At 43.9% G+C, this 19,293-nt stretch overlaps 1 protein-coding gene across 1 annotated transcript in view; it reads right to left on the bottom strand.

Annotated features, from left to right (window-relative positions):
* Positions 1–19,293, bottom strand: part of LOC115119460 (calmodulin-regulated spectrin-associated protein 2-like) — a 167,808-nt gene that overhangs the window by 12,798 nt on the left and 135,717 nt on the right. The window contains 1 exon segment of the mRNA XM_065013677.1: positions 2,663–2,799. Coding sequence (XP_064869749.1) covers positions 2,663–2,799 — 137 coding nt within the window.

Below are 19,293 nucleotides of genomic sequence, written 5' to 3' on the forward strand. Positions count from 1 at the left end.
TCCCTAATAGCAGTTTTAAGTCCCCTTATTAAAGGTAGTTTTCAGACTCCCCAATAGCAGTTTTCAGTTCCCTTATTAAAGGTAGTTTTCAGACTCCCCAATAGCAGTTTTCAGTCCCCTTATTAAAGGTAGTTTTCAGACTCCCCAATAGCAGTTTTCAGTCCCCTTAAAGGTAGTTTTCAGACTCCCTAATAGCAGTTTTCAGACCCCTTTAAAGGTAGTTTTCAGACTCCCTAATAGCAGTTTTCAGTCCCCTTAAAGGTAGTTTTCAGACTCCCTAATAGCAGTTTTCAGTGCCCTTAAAGGTAGTTTTCAGACTCCCTAATAGCAGTTTTCAGACCCCTTTAAAGGTAGTTTTCAGACTCCCTAATAGCAGTTTTCAGTCCCCTTAAAGATAGTTTTCAGACTCCCTAATAGCAGTTTTCAGTCCCCTTAAAGGTAGTTTTCAGACTCCCTAATAGCAGTTTTCAGTCCCCTTAAAGGTAGTTTTCAGACTCCCTAATAGCAGTTTTCAGTCCCCTTAAAGGTAGTCTTCAGACTCCCTAATAGCAGTTTTCATTCCCCTTAAAGATAGTTTTCAGACTCCCTAATAGCAGTTTTCAGACCCCTTAAAGGTAGTCTTCAGACTCCCTAATAGCAGTTTTCAGACCCCTTAAAGGTAATTTTCAGACTCCCTAATAGCAGTTTTCAGTCCCCTTAAAGGTATTTTTCAGACTCCCTAATAGCAGTTTTCAGTCCCCTTAAAGGTAGTTTTCAGACTCCCTAATAGCAGTTTTCAGACCCCTTTAAAGGTAGTTTTCAGACTCCCTAAAAGCAGTTTTCAGTCCCCTTAAAGGTAGTTTTCAGACTCCCTAATAGCAGTTTTCAGTCCCCTTAAAGGTAGTTTTCAGACTCCCTAATAGCAGTTTTCAGACCCCTTTAAAGGTAGTTTTCAGACTCCCTAATAGCAGTTTTCAGTCCCCTTATTAAAGGTAGTTTTCAGACTCTCTAATAGCAGTTTTCAGTACCCTTATTAAAGGTAGTTTTCAGACTCCCTAATAGCAGTTTTCAGTCCCCTTAAAGGTAGTTTTCAGACTCCCTAAAAGCAGTTTTCAGTCCCCTTAAAGGTAGTTTTCAGACTCCCTAATAGCAGTTTTCAGTCCCCTTAAAGGTAGTTTTCAGACTCCCTAATAGCAGTTTTCAGACCCCTTTAAAGGTAGTTTTCAGACTCCCTAAAAGCAGTTTTCAGTCCCCTTAAAGGTAGTTTTCAGACTCCCTAATAGCAGTTTTCAGTCCCCTTAAAGGTAGTTTTCAGACTCCCTAATAGCAGTTTTCAGACCCCTTTAAAGGTAGTTTTCAGACTCCCTAATAGCAGTTTTCAGTCCCCTTATTAAAGGTAGTTTTCAGACTCTCTAATAGCAGTTTTCAGTACCCTTATTAAAGGTAGTTTTCAGACTCCCTAATAGCAGTTTTCAGTCCCCTTAAAGGTAGTTTTCAGACTCCCTAAAAGCAGTTTTCAGTCCCCTTAAAGGTAGTTTTCAGACTCCCTAATAGCCGTTTTCAGTCCCCTTAAAGGTAGTCTTCAGACTCCCTAATAGCAGTTTTCAGACCCCTTAAAGGTCATTTTCAGACTCCCTAATAGCAGTTTTCAGACCCCTTAAATGTAATTTTCAGACTCCCTAATAGCAGTTTTCAGACCCCTTGAAGGTAATTTTCAGACTCCCTAATAGCAGTTTTCAGTCCCCTTAAAGGTAGTTTCCAGACTCCCCAATAGCAGTTTTCAGTCCCCTTAAAGGTAGTTTTCAGACTCCCTAATAGCAGTTTTAAGTCCCCTTATTAAAGGTAGTTTTCAGACTCCCCAATAGCAGTTTTCAGTTCCCTTATTAAAGGTAGTTTTCAGACTCCCCAATAGCAGTTTTCAGTCCCCTTATTAAAGGTAGTCTTCAGACTCCCTAATAGCAGTTTTCAGTCCCCTTAAAGATAGTTTTCAGACTCCCTAATAGCAGTTTTCAGACCCCTTAAAGGTAATTTTCAGACTCCCTAATAGCAGTTTTCAGACCCCTTACTAAAGGTAGTTTTCAGACTCCCTAATAGCAGTTTTCAGTCCCCTTAAAGATAGTTTTCAGACTCCCTAATAGCAGTTTTCAGACCCCTTAAAGGTAATTTTCAGACTCCCTAATAGCAGTTTTCAGTCCCCTTACTAAAGATAGTTTTCAGACTCCCTAATAGCAGTTTTCAGTCCCCTTAAAGATAGTTTTCAGACTCCCTAATAGCAGTTTTCAGTCCCCTTAAAGGTAGTTTTCAGACTCCCTAATAGCAGTTTTCAGTCCCTTAAAGGTAGTTTTCAGACTCCCTAATAGCAGTTTTCAGTCCCCTTAAAGGTAGTTTTCAGACTCCCTAATAGCAGTTTTCAGTCCCTTAAAGGTAGTTTTCAGACTCCCTAATAGCAGTTTTCAGTCCCCTTAAAGGTAGTTTTCAGACTCCCTAATAGCAGTTTTCAGTCCCCTTAAAGATAGTTTTCAGACTCCCTAATAGCAGTTTTCAGTCCCCTTAAAGGTAGTTTTCAGACTCCCTAATAGCAGTTTTCAGTCCCCTTAAATGTAGTTTTCAGACATCCTAAGGGTAGTTTTCAGACCGGGCATAAGAGTAGAAAGGGTACAAGGCCTTGAAGGTGCAGACTGACCGTGCTTCCTCCTTCCTCTGCTCCTGCTCCAGCTCCTGCTGCTGTTTCTTCTCCTGTTTCTCCTTCTCTCTCCTCAGCCTCTTCTCCAGCAGAGCAGCCCTCTTCACCGCCATGTCCTCCTCTCCCTTCCCATCGTCCTGGAGGGGTACGGGTTGGACACAGAGTCAGAAAAAGGTTAGAAAACATTTCAGAATTGAAATGGCTGACACCAAATGGTTGACACCAATGTTCTACTTAGAGTGGAAATTGTAATCTTCTTGTCATGGAACGTTCGGTGCCAACATGAAGGCTAGTTTACTTTGTTTTTTTTGTAGCTCCAGAGACTAAATGAGATCAGACAGCATTGTCACATCCTCTCACTTCAAAGATCCCTCATTAAGATCAGTCAATTGTATGTCAGGGGGAATTCAGGCATCCATTCCATCATGGCAGATGCATATGACCAATTTTAACCAGTTAGAACATGTTGTGCAGTGGTGACTAGATATTTTGTTTCCTGGGATAGGGACGTGTGTGCTTCTACATCTGCATTGCTTGCTCTCTGGGTTTTACGCTGGGTATCTGTATAGCACTTTGACAACTGCTCATGTAAAAAGGACTTTATAAAATACATGTGATTGATTGAGTTGTGTCTGCTGAAAGTTGATGGTAGCTTCCAGAATATACACTGAGTAGCTGTTAGCTATCCCATCTGCAGTGGTATACTGTACAGTAGCTCAGTTGGCTCCATTCTCCTAGCATAGCTCAGTTGGCTCCATTATCCTAGCATAGCTCTGTTGGCTCCATTCTCCTAGCATAGCTCTGAAGACTCCATTATCCTACAGTAGCATAGCTCTGTTGGCTCCATTCTCCGAGCATAGCTCTGCTGACTCCATTATCCTACAGTAGCATAGCTCTGTTGGCTCCATTCTCCTAGCATAGCTCTGCTGACTCCATTCTCCTACAGTAGCATAGCTCTGTTGACTCCATTCTCCTACAGTAGCATAGCTCTGTTGGCTCCATTCTCCTAGCATAGCTCTGCTGACTCCATTCTCCTACAGTAGCATAGCTCTGCTGACTCCATTCTCCTACAGTAGCATAGCTCTGTTGACTCCATTCTCCTACAGTAGCATAGCTCTATTGGCTCCATTCTCCTACAGTAGCATAGCTCTGTTGGCTCCATTCTCCTACAGTACAATAGTTCAGTTGGCTCCATTCTCCTAGCACAGATCAGTTGGCTCCATTCTCCTACAGTAGCATAGTTCAGTTGGCTCCATTCTCCTAGCATAGTTCAGTTGGCTCCATTCTCCTACAGTAGCATAGTTCAGTTGGCTCCATTCTCCTAGCATAGTTCAGTTGGCTCCATTCTCCTAGCATAGATCAGTTGGCTTCATTCTCCTACAGTAGCATAGTTCAGTTGGCTCCATTCTCCTAGCATAGATCAGTTGGCTTCATTCTCCTACAGTAGCATAGTTCAGTTGGCTCCATTCTCCTAGCATAGTTCAGTTGGCTCCATTCTCCTAGCATAGTTCAGTTGGCTCCATTCTCCTAGCATAGATCAGTTGGCTCCATTCTCCTACAGTAGCATAGTTCAGTTGGCATCATTCTCCTACAGTAGCATAGTTCAGTTGGCTCCATTCTCCTAGCATAGTTCAGTTGGCTCCATTCTCCTAGCATAGATCAGTTGGCTCCATTCTCAAACAGTAGCATAGTTCAGTTGGCTCCATTCTCCTACAGTAGCATAGATCAGTTGGCTTCATTCTCCTAGCATAGTTCAGTTGGCTCCATTCTCCTACAGCAGCATGTTCAGTTGGCTCCATTCTCCTACAGTAGCATAGTTCAGTTAGCTCCATTCTCCTACAGTAGCATAATTCAGTTGGCTCCATTCTCCTAGCATAGTTCAGTTGGCTCCATTCTCCTAGCATAGTTCAGTTGGCTCCATTCTCCTAGCATAGTTCAGTTGGCTCCATTCTCCTACAGTAGCATAATTCAGTTGGCTCCATTCTCCTACAGTAGCATAGTTCAGTTGGCTCCATTCTCCTACAGTAACATAGTTCAGTTGGCTCCATTCTCCTACAGTAGCATAGTTCAGTTGGCTCCATTCTCCTACAGTAGCATAGTTCAGTTGGTTCCATTCTCCTACAGTAGCATAGTTCAGTTGGTTCCATTCTCCTACAGTAGCATAATTCAGTTGGCTCCATTCTCCTACAGTAGCATAGTTCAGTTGGCTCCATTCTCCTACAGTAGCATAGTTCAGTTTGCTCCATTCTCCTACAGTAGCATAGTTCAGTTGGCTCCATTCTCCTACAGTAGCATAGTTCAGTTGGCTCCATTCTCCTAGCATAGATCAGTTGGCTTCATTCTCCTACAGTAGCATAGTTCAGTTGGCTCCATTCTCCTAGCATAGTTCAGTTGGCTCCATTCTCCTAGCATAGTATAGTTGGCTCCATTCTCCTACAGTAGCATAGATCAGTTGGCTCCATTCTCCTACAGTACAATAGTTCAGTTGGCTCCATTCTCCTAGCATCGTTCAGTTAGCTCCATTCTCCTAGCATAGATCAGTTGGCTCCATTCTCAAACAGTAGCATAGTTCAGTTGGCTCCATTCTCCTAGCATAGATCAGTTGGCTTCATTCTCCTACAGTAGCATAGTTCAGTTGGCTCCATTCTCCTAGCATAGTTCAGTTGGCTCCATTCTCCTAGCATAGTTCAGTTGGCTCCATTCTCCTAGCATAGATCAGTTGGCTCCATTCTCCTACAGTAGCATAGTTCAGTTGGCTTCATTCTCCTACAGTAGCATAGTTCAGTTGGCTCCATTCTCCTAGCATAGTTCAGTTGGCTCCATTCTCCTAGCATAGTTCAGTTGGCTCCATTCTCCTAGCATAGTTCAGTTGGCTCCATTCTCCTAGCATAGATCAGTTGGCTTCATTCTCCTACAGTAGCATAGTTCAGTTGGCTCCATTCTCCTAGCATAGATCAGTTGGCTTCATTCTCCTACAGTAGCATAGTTCAGTTGGCTCCATTCTCCTAGCATAGTTCAGTTGGCTCCATTCTCCTAGCATAGTTCAGTTGGCTCCATTCTCCTAGCATAGATCAGTTGGCTCCATTCTCCTACAGTAGCATAGTTCAGTTGGCATCATTCTCCTACAGTAGCATAGTTCAGTTGGCTCCATTCTCCTAGCATAGTTCAGTTGGCTCCATTCTCCTAGCATAGATATTCTCAAACAGTAGCATAGTTCAGTTGGCTCCATTCTCCTACAGTAGCATAGATCAGTTGGCTTCATTCTCCTAGCATAGTTCAGTTGGCTCCATTCTCCTACAGCAGCATGTTCAGTTGGCTCCATTCTCCTACAGTAGCATAGTTCAGTTAGCTCCATTCTCCTACAGTAGCATAATTCAGTTGGCTCCATTCTCCTAGCATAGTTCAGTTGGCTCCATTCTCCTAGCATAGTTCAGTTGGCTCCATTCTCCTAGCATAGTTCAGTTGGCTCCATTCTCCTACAGTAGCATAATTCAGTTGGCTCCATTCTCCTACAGTAGCATAGTTCAGTTGGCTCCATTCTCCTACAGTAACATAGTTCAGTTGGCTCCATTCTCCTACAGTAGCATAGTTCAGTTGGCTCCATTCTCCTACAGTAGCATAGTTCAGTTGGTTCCATTCTCCTACAGTAGCATAGTTCAGTTGGTTCCATTCTCCTACAGTAGCATAATTCAGTTGGCTCCATTCTCCTACAGTAGCATAGTTCAGTTGGCTCCATTCTCCTACAGTAGCATAGTTCAGTTTGCTCCATTCTCCTACAGTAGCATAGTTCAGTTGGCTCCATTCTCCTACAGTAGCATAGTTCAGTTGGCTCCATTCTCCTAGCATAGATCAGTTGGCTTCATTCTCCTACAGTAGCATAGTTCAGTTGGCTCCATTCTCCTAGCATAGTTCAGTTGGCTCCATTCTCCTAGCATAGTATAGTTGGCTCCATTCTCCTACAGTAGCATAGATCAGTTGGCTCCATTCTCCTACAGTAGCATAATTCAGTTGGCTCCATTCTCCTACAGTAGCATAGTTCAGTTGGCTCCATTCTCCTACAGTAGCATAGTTCAGTTGGCTCCATTCTCCTACAGTAGCATAGTTCAGTTGGCTCCATTCTCCTAGCATAGATCAGTTGGCTTCATTCTCCTACAGTAGCATAGTTCAGTTGGCTCCATTCTCCTAGCATAGTTCAGTTGGCTCCATTCTCCTAGCATAGTTCAGTTGGCTCCATTCTCCTAGCATAGATCAGTTGGCTCCATTCTCCTACAGTAGCATAGTTCAGTTGGCTTCATTCTCCTACAGTAGCATAGTTCAGTTGGCTCCATTCTCCTAGCATAGTTCAGTTGGCTCCATTCTCCTAGCATAGTTCAGTTGGCTCCATTCTCCTAGCATAGTTCAGTTGGCTCCATTCTCCTAGCATAGTTCAGCTGGCTCCATTCTCCTAGCATAGTTCAGTTGGCTCCATTCTCCTACAGTAGCATAATTCAGTTGGCTCCATTCTCCTACAGTAGCATAGTTCAGTTGGCTCCATTCTCCTACAGTAACATAGTTCAGTTGGCTCCATTCTCCTACAGTAGCATAGTTCAGTTGGCTCCATTCTCCTACAGTAGCATAGTTCAGTTGGTTCCATTCTCCTACAGTAGCATAGTTCAGTTGGTTCCAATCTCCTACAGTAGCATAATTCAGTTGGCTCCATTCTCCTACAGTAGCATAGTTCAGTTGGCTTCATTCTCCTACAGTAGCATAGTTCAGTTGGCTCCATTCTCCTAGCATAGATGAGTTGGCTCCATTCTCAAACAGTAGCATAGTTCAGTTGGCTCCATTCTCCTACAGTAGCATAGATCAGTTGGCTTCATTCTCCTAGCATAGTTCAGTTGGCTCCATTCTCCTACAGTAGCATAGTTCAGTTGGCTTCATTCTCCTACAGTAGCATAGTTCAGTTGGCTCCATTCTCCTAGCATAGATCAGTTGGCTCCATTCTCCTACAGTAGCATAGTTCAGTTAGCTCCATTCTCCTACAGTAGCATAATTCAGTTGGCTCCATTCTCCTACAGTAGCATAATTCAGTTGGCTCCATTCTCCTACAGTAGCATAGATCAGTTGGCTCCATTCTCCTACAGTAGCATAGTTCAGTTGGCTCCATTCTCCTAGCATAGTTCAGTTGGCTCCATTCTCCTAGCATAGTTCAGTTGGCTCCATTCTCCTACAGTAGCATAATTCAGTTGGCTCCATTCTCCTACAGTAGCATAGTTCAGTTGGCTCCATTCTCCTACAGCAACATAGTTCAGTTGGCTCCATTCTCCTACAGTAGCATAGCTCTGTTGACTCCATTCTCCTACAGTAGCATAGCTCTATTGGCTCCATTCTCCTAGCATAGTTCAGTTGGCTCCATTCTCCTAGCATAGTTCAGTTGGCTCCATTCTCCTAGCATAGATCAGTTGGCTCCATTCTCCTACAGTAGCATAGTTCAGTTGGCTTCATTCTCCTACAGTAGCATAGTTCAGTTGGCTCCATTCTCCTAGCATAGTTCAGTTGGCTCCATTCTCCTAGCATAGTTCAGTTGGCTCCATTCTCCTACAGTAGCATAATTCAGTTGGCTCCATTCTCCTACAGTAGCATAGTTCAGTTGGCTCCATTCTCCTACAGCAACATAGTTCAGTTGGCTCCATTCTCCTACAGTAGCATAGCTCTGTTGACTCCATTCTCCTACAGTAGAATAGCTCTATTGGCTCCATTCTCCTAGCATAGTTCAGTTGGCTCCATTCTCCTAGCATAGTTCAGTTGGCTCCATTCTCCTAGCATAGATCAGTTGGCTCCATTCTCCTACAGTAGCATAGTTCAGTTGGCTTCATTCTCCTACAGTAGCATAGTTCAGTTGGCTCCATTCTCCTAGCATAGTTCAGTTGGCTCCATTCTCCTAGCATAGTTCAGTTGGCTCCATTCTCCTAGCATAGTTCAGTTGGCTCCATTCTCCTAGCATAGTTCAGCTGGCTCCATTCTCCTAGCATAGTTCAGTTGGCTCCATTCTCCTACAGTAGCATAGTTCAGTTGGCTCCATTCTCCTACAGTAGCATAGTTCAGTTGGTTCCATTCTCCTACAGTAGCATAGTTCAGTTGGTTCCAATCTCCTACAGTAGCATAATTCAGTTGGCTCCATTCTCCTATAGTAGCATAGTTCAGTTGGCTTCATTCTCCTACAGTAGCATAGTTCAGTTGGCTCCATTCTCCTAGCATAGATCAGTTGGCTCCATTCTCAAACAGTAGCATAGTTCAGTTGGCTCCATTCTCCTACAGTAGCATAGATCAGTTGGCTTCATTCTCCTAGCATAGTTCAGTTGGCTCCATTCTCCTACAGTAGCATAGTTCAGTTGGCTTCATTCTCCTACAGTAGCATAGTTCAGTTGGCTCCATTCTCCTAGCATAGATCAGTTGGCTCCATTCTCCTACAGTAGCATAGTTCAGTTAGCTCCATTCTCCTACAGTAGCATAATTCAGTTGGCTCCATTCTCCTACAGTAGCATAATTCAGTTGGCTCCATTCTCCTACAGTAGCATAGATCAGTTGGCTCCATTCTCCTACAGTAGCATAGTTCAGATGGCTCCATTCTCCTAGCATAGTTCAGTTGGCTCCATTCTCCTAGCATAGTTCAGTTGGCTCCATTCTCCTACAGTAGAATAGTTCAGTTGGCTCCATTCTCCTAGCACAGATCAGTTGGCTCCATTCTCCTACAGTAGCATAGTTCAGTTGGCTCCATTCTCCTAGCATAGTTCAGTTGGCTCCATTCTCCTACAGTAGCATAGTTCAGTTGGCTCCATTCTCCTAGCATAGTTCAGTTGGCTCCATTCTCCTAGCATAGATCAGTTGGCTTCATTCTCCTACAGTAGCATAGTTCAGTTGGCTCCATTCTCCTAGCATAGTTCAGTTGGCTCCATTCTCCTAGCATAGTTCAGTTGGCTCCATTCTCCTAGCATAGATCAGTTGGCTCCATTCTCCTACAGTAGCATAGTTCAGTTGGCTTCATTCTCCTACAGTAGCATAGTTCAGTTGGCTCCATTCTCCTAGCATCGTTCAGTTGGCTCCATTCTCCTAGCATAGATCAGTTGGCTCCATTCTCAAACAGTAGCATAGTTCAGTTGGCTCCATTCTCCTACAGTAGCATAGATCAGTTGGCTTCATTCTCCTAGCATAGTTCAGTTGGCTCCATTCTCCTACAGTAGCATAGTTCAGTTGGCTCCATTCTCCTACAGTAGCATAGTTCAGTTAGCTCCATTCTCCTACAGTAGCATAATTCAGTTGGCTCCATTCTCCTACAGTAGCATAATTCAGTTGGCTCCATTCTCCTACAGTAGCATAGATCAGTTGACTCCATTCTCCTACAGTAGCATAATTCAGTTGGCTCCATTCTCCTAGCATAGTTCAGTTGGCTCCATTCTCCTAGCATAGTTCAGTTGGCTCCATTCTCCTAGCATAGTTCAGTTGGCTCCATTCTCCTAGCATAGTTCAGTTGGCTCCATTGTCCTACAGTAGCATAATTCAGTTGGCTCCATTCTCCTACAGTAGCATAGTTCAGTTGGCTCCATTCTCATACAGTAACATAGTTCAGTTGGCTCCATTCTCCTACAGTAGCATAGTTCAGTTGGCTCCATTCTCCTACAGTAGCATAGTTCAGTTGGTTCCATTCTCCTACAGTAGCATAGTTCAGTTGGCTCCATTCTCCTACAGTAACATAGTTCAGTTGGCTCCATTCTCCTACAGTAGCATAGTTCAGTTGGCTCCATTCTCCTACAGTAGCATAGTTCAGTTGGTTCCATTCTCCTACAGTAGCATAGTTCAGTTGGTTCCAATCTCCTACAGTAGCATAATTCAGTTGGCTCCATTCTCCTACAGTAGCATAGTTCAGTTGGCTTCATTCTCCTACAGTAGCATAGTTCAGTTGGCTCCATTCTCCTAGCATAGATCAGTTGGCTCCATTCTCAAACAGTAGCATAGTTCAGTTGGCTCCATTCTCCTACAGTAGCATAGATCAGTTGGCTTCATTCTCCTAGCATAGTTCAGTTGGCTCCATTCTCCTACAGTAGCATAGTTCAGTTGGCTTCATTCTCCTACAGTAGCATAGTTCAGTTGGCTCCATTCTCCTAGCATAGATCAGTTGGCTCCATTCTCCTACAGTAGCATAGTTCAGTTAGCTCCATTCTCCTACAGTAGCATAATTCAGTTGGCTCCATTCTCCTACAGTAGCATAATTCAGTTGGCTCCATACTCCGACAGTAGCATAGATCAGTTGGCTCCATTCTCCTACAGTAGCATATTTCAGTTGGCTCCATTCTCCTAGCATAGTTCAGTTGGCTCCATTCTCCTAGCATAGTTCAGTTGGCTCCATTCTCCTACAGTAGAATAGTTCAGTTGGCTCCATTCTCCTAGCATAGTTCAGTTGGCTCCATTCTCCTAGCATAGATCAGTTGGCTTCATTCTCCTACAGTAGCATAGTTCAGTTGGCTCCATTCTCCTAGCATAGTTCAGTTGGCTCCATTCTCCTACAGTAGCATAGTTCAGTTGGCTCCATTCTCCTAGCATAGTTCAGTTGGCTCCATTCTCCTAGCATAGATCAGTTGGCTTCATTCTCCTACAGTAGCATAGTTCAGTTGGCTCCATTCTCCTAGCATAGTTCAGTTGGCTCCATTCTCCTAGCATAGTTCAGTTGGCTCCATTCTCCTAGCATAGATCAGTTGGCTCCATTCTCCTACAGTAGCATAGTTCAGTTGGCTTCATTCTCCTACAGTAGCATAGTTCAGTTGGCTCCATTCTCCTAGCATCGTTCAGTTGGCTCCATTCTCCTAGCATAGATCAGTTGGCTCCATTCTCAAACAGTAGCATAGTTCAGTTGGCTCCATTCTCCTACAGTAGCATAGATCAGTTGGCTTCATTCTCCTAGCATAGTTCAGTTGGCTCCATTCTCCTACAGTAGCATAGTTCAGTTGGCTCCATTCTCCTACAGTAGCATAGTTCAGTTAGCTCCATTCTCCTACAGTAGCATAATTCAGTTGGCTCCAATTCTCCTACAGTAGCATAATTCAGTTGGTTCCATTCTCCTACAGTAGCATAGATCAGTTGACTCCATTCTCCTACAGTAGCATAATTCAGTTGGCTCCATTCTCCTAGCATAGTTCAGTTGGCTCCATTCTCCTAGCATAGTTCAGTTGGCTCCATTGTCCTACAGTAGCATAATTCAGTTGGCTCCATTCTCCTACAGTAGCATAGTTTAGTTGGCTCCATTCTCATACAGTAACATAGTTCAGTTAGCTCCATTCTCCTACAGTAGCATAATTCAGTTGGCTCCATTCTCCTACAGTAGCATAATTCAGTTGGCTCCATTCTCCTACAGTAGCATAGATCAGTTGGCTCCATTCTCCTACAGTAGCATAGTTCAGATGGCTCCATTCTCCTAGCATAGTTCAGTTGGCTCCATTCTCCTAGCATAGTTCAGTTGGCTCCATTCTCCTACAGTAGAATAGTTCAGTTGGCTCCATTCTCCTAGCACAGATCAGTTGGCTCCATTCTCCTACAGTAGCATAGTTCAGTTGGCTCCATTCTCCTAGCATAGTTCAGTTGGCTCCATTCTCCTACAGTAGCATAGTTCAGTTGGCTCCATTCTCCTAGCATAGTTCAGTTGGCTCCATTCTCCTAGCATAGATCAGTTGGCTTCATTCTCCTACAGTAGCATAGTTCAGTTGGCTCCATTCTCCTAGCATAGTTCAGTTGGCTCCATTCTCCTAGCATAGTTCAGTTGGCTCCATTCTCCTAGCATAGATCAGTTGGCTCCATTCTCCTACAGTAGCATAGTTCAGTTGGCTTCATTCTCCTACAGTAGCATAGTTCAGTTGGCTCCATTCTCCTAGCATCGTTCAGTTAGCTCCATTCTCCTAGCATAGATCAGTTGGCTCCATTCTCAAACAGTAGCATAGTTCAGTTGGCTCCATTCTCCTACAGTAGCATAGATCAGTTGGCTTCATTCTCCTAGCATAGTTCAGTTGGCTCCATTCTCCTACAGTAGCATAGTTCAGTTGGCTCCATTCTCCTACAGTAGCATAGTTCAGTTAGCTCCATTCTCCTACAGTAGCATAATTCAGTTGGCTCCATTCTCCTACAGTAGCATAATTCAGTTGGCTCCATTCTCCTACAGTAGCATAGATCAGTTGACTCCATTCTCCTACAGTAGCATAATTCAGTTGGCTCCATTCTCCTAGCATAGTTCAGTTGGCTCCATTCTCCTAGCATAGTTCAGTTGGCTCCATTCTCCTAGCATAGTTCAGTTGGCTCCATTCTCCTAGCATAGTTCAGTTGGCTCCATTGTCCTACAGTAGCATAATTCAGTTGGCTCCATTCTCCTACAGTAGCATAGTTCAGTTGGCTCCATTCTCATACAGTAACATAGTTCAGTTGGCTCCATTCTCCTACAGTAGCATAGTTCAGTTGGCTCCATTCTCCTACAGTAGCATAGTTCAGTTGGTTCCATTCTCCTACAGTAGCATAGTTCAGTTGGCTCCATTCTCCTACAGTAACATAGTTCAGTTGGCTCCATTCTCCTACAGTAGCATAGTTCAGTTGGCTCCATTCTCCTACAGTAGCATAGTTCAGTTGGTTCCATTCTCCTACAGTAGCATAGTTCAGTTGGTTCCAATCTCCTACAGTAGCATAATTCAGTTGGCTCCATTCTCCTACAGTAGCATAGTTCAGTTGGCTTCATTCTCCTACAGTAGCATAGTTCAGTTGGCTCCATTCTCCAAGCATAGATCAGTTGGCTCCATTCTCAAACAGTAGCATAGTTCAGTTGGCTCCATTCTCCTACAGTAGCATAGATCAGTTGGCTTCATTCTCCTAGCATAGTTCAGTTGGCTCCATTCTCCTACAGTAGCATAGTTCAGTTGGCTTCATTCTCCTACAGTAGCATAGTTCAGTTGGCTCCATTCTCCTAGCATAGATCAGTTGGCTCCATTCTCCTACAGTAGCATAGTTCAGTTAGCTCCATTCTCCTACAGTAGCATAATTCAGTTGGCTCCATTCTCCTACAGTAGCATAATTCAGTTGGCTCCATACTCCTACAGTAGCATAGATCAGTTGGCTCCATTCTCCTACAGTAGCATATTTCAGTTGGCTCCATTCTCCTAGCATAGTTCAGTTGGCTCCATTCTCCTAGCATAGTTCAGTTGGCTCCATTCTCCTACAGTAGAATAGTTCAGTTGGCTCCATTCTCTAGCATAGTTCAGTTGGCTCCATTCTCCTAGCATAGATCAGTTGGCTTCATTCTCCTACAGTAGCATAGTTCAGTTGGCTCCATTCTCCTAGCATAGTTCAGTTGGCTCCATTCTCCTACAGTAGCATAGTTCAGTTGGCTCCATTCTCCTAGCATAGTTCAGTTGGCTCCATTCTCCTAGCATAGATCAGTTGGCTTCATTCTCCTACAGTAGCATAGTTCAGTTGGCTCCATTCTCCTAGCATAGTTCAGTTGGCTCCATTCTCCTAGCATAGTTCAGTTGGCTCCATTCTCCTAGCATAGATCAGTTGGCTCCATTCTCCTACAGTAGCATAGTTCAGTTGGCTTCATTCTCCTACAGTAGCATAGTTCAGTTGGCTCCATTCTCCTAGCATCGTTCAGTTGGCTCCATTCTCCTAGCATAGATCAGTTGGCTCCATTCTCAAACAGTAGCATAGTTCAGTTGGCTCCATTCTCCTACAGTAGCATAGATCAGTTGGCTTCATTCTCCTAGCATAGTTCAGTTGGCTCCATTCTCCTACAGTAGCATAGTTCAGTTGGCTCCATTCTCCTACAGTAGCATAGTTCAGTTAGCTCCATTCTCCTACAGTAGCATAATTCAGTTGGCTCCAATTCTCCTACAGTAGCATAATTCAGTTGGTTCCATTCTCCTACAGTAGCATAGATCAGTTGACTCCATTCTCCTACAGTAGCATAATTCAGTTGGCTCCATTCTCCTAGCATAGTTCAGTTGGCTCCATTCTCCTAGCATAGTTCAGTTGGCTCCATTGTCCTACAGTAGCATAATTCAGTTGGCTCCATTCTCCTACAGTAGCATAGTTTAGTTGGCTCCATTCTCATACAGTAACATAGTTCAGTTGGCTCCATTCTCCTACAGTAGCATAGTTCAGTTGGCTCCATTCTCCTACAGTAGCATAGTTCAGTTGGTTCCATTCTCCTACAGTAGCATAATTCAGTTGGCTCCATTCTCCTACAGTAGCATAGTTCAGTTGGCTCCATTCTCCTACAGTAGCATAGTTCAGTTGGCTCCATTCTCCTACAGTAGCATAGTTCCGTTGGCTCCATTCTCCTATAGTAGCATAGTTCAGTTGGCTCCATTCTCCTACAGTAGCATAGATCTGTTGGCTCCATTCTCCTAGCATAGCTCTGTTGGCTCCATTCTCCTAGCATAGTTCAGTTGGCTCCATTCTCCTAGCATAGTTCAGTTGGCTCCATTCTCCTACAGTAGCATAGATCAGTTGGCTCCATTCTCCTACAGTAGCATAATTCAGTTGGCTCCATTCTCCTACAGTAGCATAGTTCAGTTGGCTCCATTCTCCTACAGTAGCATAGTTCAGTTGGCTCCATTCTCCTACAGTAGCATAGTTCAGTTGGCTCCATTCTCCTAGCATATATCAGTTGGCTTCATTCTCCTACAGTAGCATAGTTCAGTTGGCTCCATTCTCCTAGCATAGTTCAGTTGGCTCCATTCTCCTACAGTAGCATAGTTCAGTTGGCTCCATTCTCAGCATATATCAGTTGGCTCCATTCTCCTACAGTAGCATAGATCTGTTGGCTCCATTCTCCTAGCATAGCTCTGTTGGCTCCATTCTCCTAGCATAGTTCAGTTGGCTCCATTCTCCTAGCATAGTTCAGTTGGCTCCATTCTCCTACAGTAGCATAGATCAGTTGGCTCCATTCTCCTACAGTAGCATAATTCAGTTGGCTCCATTCTCCTACAGTAGCATAGTTCAGTTGGCTCCATTCTCCTACAGTAGCATAGTTCAGTTGGCTCCATTCTCCTACAGTAGCATAGTTCAGTTGGCTCCATTCTCCTATTCAGTTGGCTTCATTCTCCTACAGTAGCATAGTTCAGTTGGCTCCATTCTCCTAGCATAGTTCAGTTGGCTCCATTCTCCTAGCATAGATCAGTTGGCTCCATTCTCCTACAGTAGCATAGTTCAGTTGGCTTCATTCTCCTACAGTAGCATAGTTCAGTTGGCTCCATTCTCCTAGCATAGTTCAGTTGGCTCCATTCTCCTAGCATAGATCAGTTGGCTCCATTCTCAAACAGTAGCATAGTTCAGTTGGCTCCATTCTCCTACAGTAGCATAGATCAGTTGGCTTCATTCTCCTAGCATAGTTCAGTTGGCTCCATTCTCCTACAGTAGCATAGTTCAGTTGGCTCCATTCCCCTACAGTAGCATAGTTCAGTTAGCTCCATTCTCCTACAGTAGCATAATTCAGTTGGCTCCAATTCTCCTACAGTAGCATAATTCAGTTGGCTCCATTCTCCTACAGTAGCATAGATCAGTTGACTCCATCCTCCTACAGTAGCATAGATCAGTTTACTCCATCCTCCTACAGTAGCATAATTCAGTTGGCTCCATTCTCCTAGCATAGTTCAGTTGGCTCCATTCTCCTAGCATAGTTCAGTTGGCTCCATTCTCCTAGCATAGTTCAGTTGGCTCCATTCTCCTAGCATAGTTCAGTTGGCTCCATTCTCCTACAGTAGAATAGTTCAGTTGGCTCCATTCTCCTAGCATAGTTCAGTTGGCTCCATTCTCCTAGCATAGATCAGTTGGCTTCATTCTCCTACAGTAGCATAGTTCAGTTGGCTCCATTCTCCTAGCATAGTTCAGTTGGCTCCATTCTCCTACAGTAGCATAGTTCAGTTGGCTCCATTCTCCTAGCATAGTTCAGTTGGCTCCATTCTCCTAGCATAGATCAGTTGGCTTCATTCTCCTACAGTAGCATAGTTCAGTTGGCTCCATTCTCCTAGCATAGTTCAGTTGGCTCCATTCTCCTAGCATAGTTCAGTTGGCTCCATTCTCCTAGCATAGATCAGTTGGCTCCATTCTCCTACAGTAGCATAGTTCAGTTGGCTTCATTCTCCTACAGTAGCATAGTTCAGTTGGCTCCATTCTCCTAGCATCGTTCAGTTGGCTCCATTCTCCTAGCATAGATCAGTTGGCTCCATTCTCAAACAGTAGCATAGTTCAGTTGGCTCCATTCTCCTACAGTAGCATAGATCAGTTGGCTTCATTCTCCTAGCATAGTTCAGTTGGCTCCATTCTCCTACAGTAGCATAGTTCAGTTGGCTCCATTCTCCTACAGTAGCATAGTTCAGTTAGCTCCATTCTCCTACAGTAGCATAATTCAGTTGGCTCCAATTCTCCTACAGTAGCATAATTCAGTTGGTTCCATTCTCCTACAGTAGCATAGATCAGTTGACTCCATTCTCCTACAGTAGCATAATTCAGTTGGCTCCATTCTCCTAGCATAGTTCAGTTGGCTCCATTCTCCTAGCATAGTTCAGTTGGCTCCATTGTCCTACAGTAGCATAATTCAGTTGGCTCCATTCTCCTACAGTAGCATAGTTTAGTTGGCTCCATTCTCATACAGTAACATAGTTCAGTTAGCTCCATTCTCCTACAGTAGCATAATTCAGTTGGCTCCATTCTCCTACAGTAGCATAATTCAGTTGGCTCCATTCTCCTACAGTAGCATAGATCAGTTGGCTCCATTCTCCTACAGTAGCATAGTTCAGATGGCTCCATTCTCCTAGCATAGTTCAGTTGGCTCCATTCTCCTAGCATAGTTCAGTTGGCTCCATTCTCCTACAGTAGAATAGTTCAGTTGGCTCCATTCTCCTAGCACAGATCAGTTGGCTCCATTCTCCTACAGTAGCATAGTTCAGTTGGCTCCATTCTCCTAGCATAGTTCAGTTGGCTCCATTCTCCTACAGTAGCATAGTTCAGTTGGCTCCATTCTCCTAGCATAGTTCAGTTGGCTCCATTCTCCTAGCATAGATCAGTTGGCTTCATTCTCCTACAGTAGCATAGTTCAGTTGGCTCCATTCTCCTAGCATAGTTCAGTTGGCTCCATTCTCCTAGCATAGTTCAGTTGGCTCCATTCTCCTAGCATAGATCAGTTGGCTCCATTCTCCTACAGTAGCATAGTTCAGTTGGCTTCATTCTCCTACAGTAGCATAGTTCAGTTGGCTCCATTCTCCTAGCATCGTTCAGTTAGCTCCATTCTCCTAGCATAGATCAGTTGGCTCCATTCTCAAACAGTAGCATAGTTCAGTTGGCTCCATTCTCCTACAGTAGCATAGATCAGTTGGCTTCATTCTCCTAGCATAGTTCAGTTGGCTCCATTCTCCTACAGTAGCATAGTTCAGTTGGCTCCATTCTCCTACAGTAGCATAGTTCAGTTAGCTCCATTCTCCTACAGTAGCATAATTCAGTTGGCTCCATTCTCCTACAGTAGCATAATTCAGTTGGCTCCATTCTCCTACAGTAGCATAGATCAGTTGACTCCATTCTCCTACAGTAGCATAATTCAGTTGGCTCCATTCTCCTAGCATAGTTCAGTTGGCTCCATTCTCCTAGCATAGTTCAGTTGGCTCCATTCTCCTAGCATAGTTCAGTTGGCTCCATTCTCCTAGCATAGTTCAGTTGGCTCCATTGTCCTACAGTAGCATAATTCAGTTGGCTCCATTCTCCTACAGTAGCATAGTTCAGTTGGCTCCATTCTCATACAGTAACATAGTTCAGTTGGCTCCATTCTCCTACAGTAGCATAGTTCAGTTGGCTCCATTCTCCTACAGTAGCATAGTTCAGTTGGTTCCATTCTCCTACAGTAGCATAGTTCAGTTGGCTCCATTCTCCTACAGTAACATAGTTCAGTTGGCTCCATTCTCCTACAGTAGCATAGTTCAGTTGGCTCCATTCTCCTACAGTAGCATAGTTCAGTTGGTTCCATTCTCCTACAGTAGCATAGTTCAGTTGGTTCCAATCTCCTACAGTAGCATAATTCAGTTGGCTCCATTCTCCTACAGTAGCATAGTTCAGTTGGCTTCATTCTCCTACAGTAGCATAGTTCAGTTGGCTCCATTCTCCTAGCATAGATCAGTTGGCTCCATTCTCAAACAGTAGCATAGTTCAGTTGGCTCCATTCTCCTACAGTAGCATAGATCAGTTGGCTTCATTCTCCTAGCATAGTTCAGTTGGCTCCATTCTCCTACAGTAGCATAGTTCAGTTGGCTTCATTCTCCTACAGTAGCATAGTTCAGTTGGCTCCATTCTCCTAGCATAGATCAGTTGGCTCCATTCTCCTACAGTAGCATAGTTCAGTTAGCTCCATTCTCCTACAGTAGCATAATTCAGTTGGCTCCATTCTCCTACAGTAGCATAATTCAGTTGGCTCCATACTCCTACAGTAGCATAGATCAGTTGGCTCCATTCTCCTACAGTAGCATATTTCAGTTGGCTCCATTCTCCTAGCATAGTTCAGTTGGCTCCATTCTCCTAGCATAGTTCAGTTGGCTCCATTCTCCTACAGTAGAATAGTTCAGTTGGCTCCATTCTCCTAG

This window comes from Oncorhynchus nerka, linkage group LG9b (assembly GCF_034236695.1).
Source record: "Oncorhynchus nerka isolate Pitt River linkage group LG9b, Oner_Uvic_2.0, whole genome shotgun sequence".
Lineage (NCBI taxonomy): Eukaryota > Metazoa > Chordata > Actinopteri > Salmoniformes > Salmonidae > Oncorhynchus > Oncorhynchus nerka.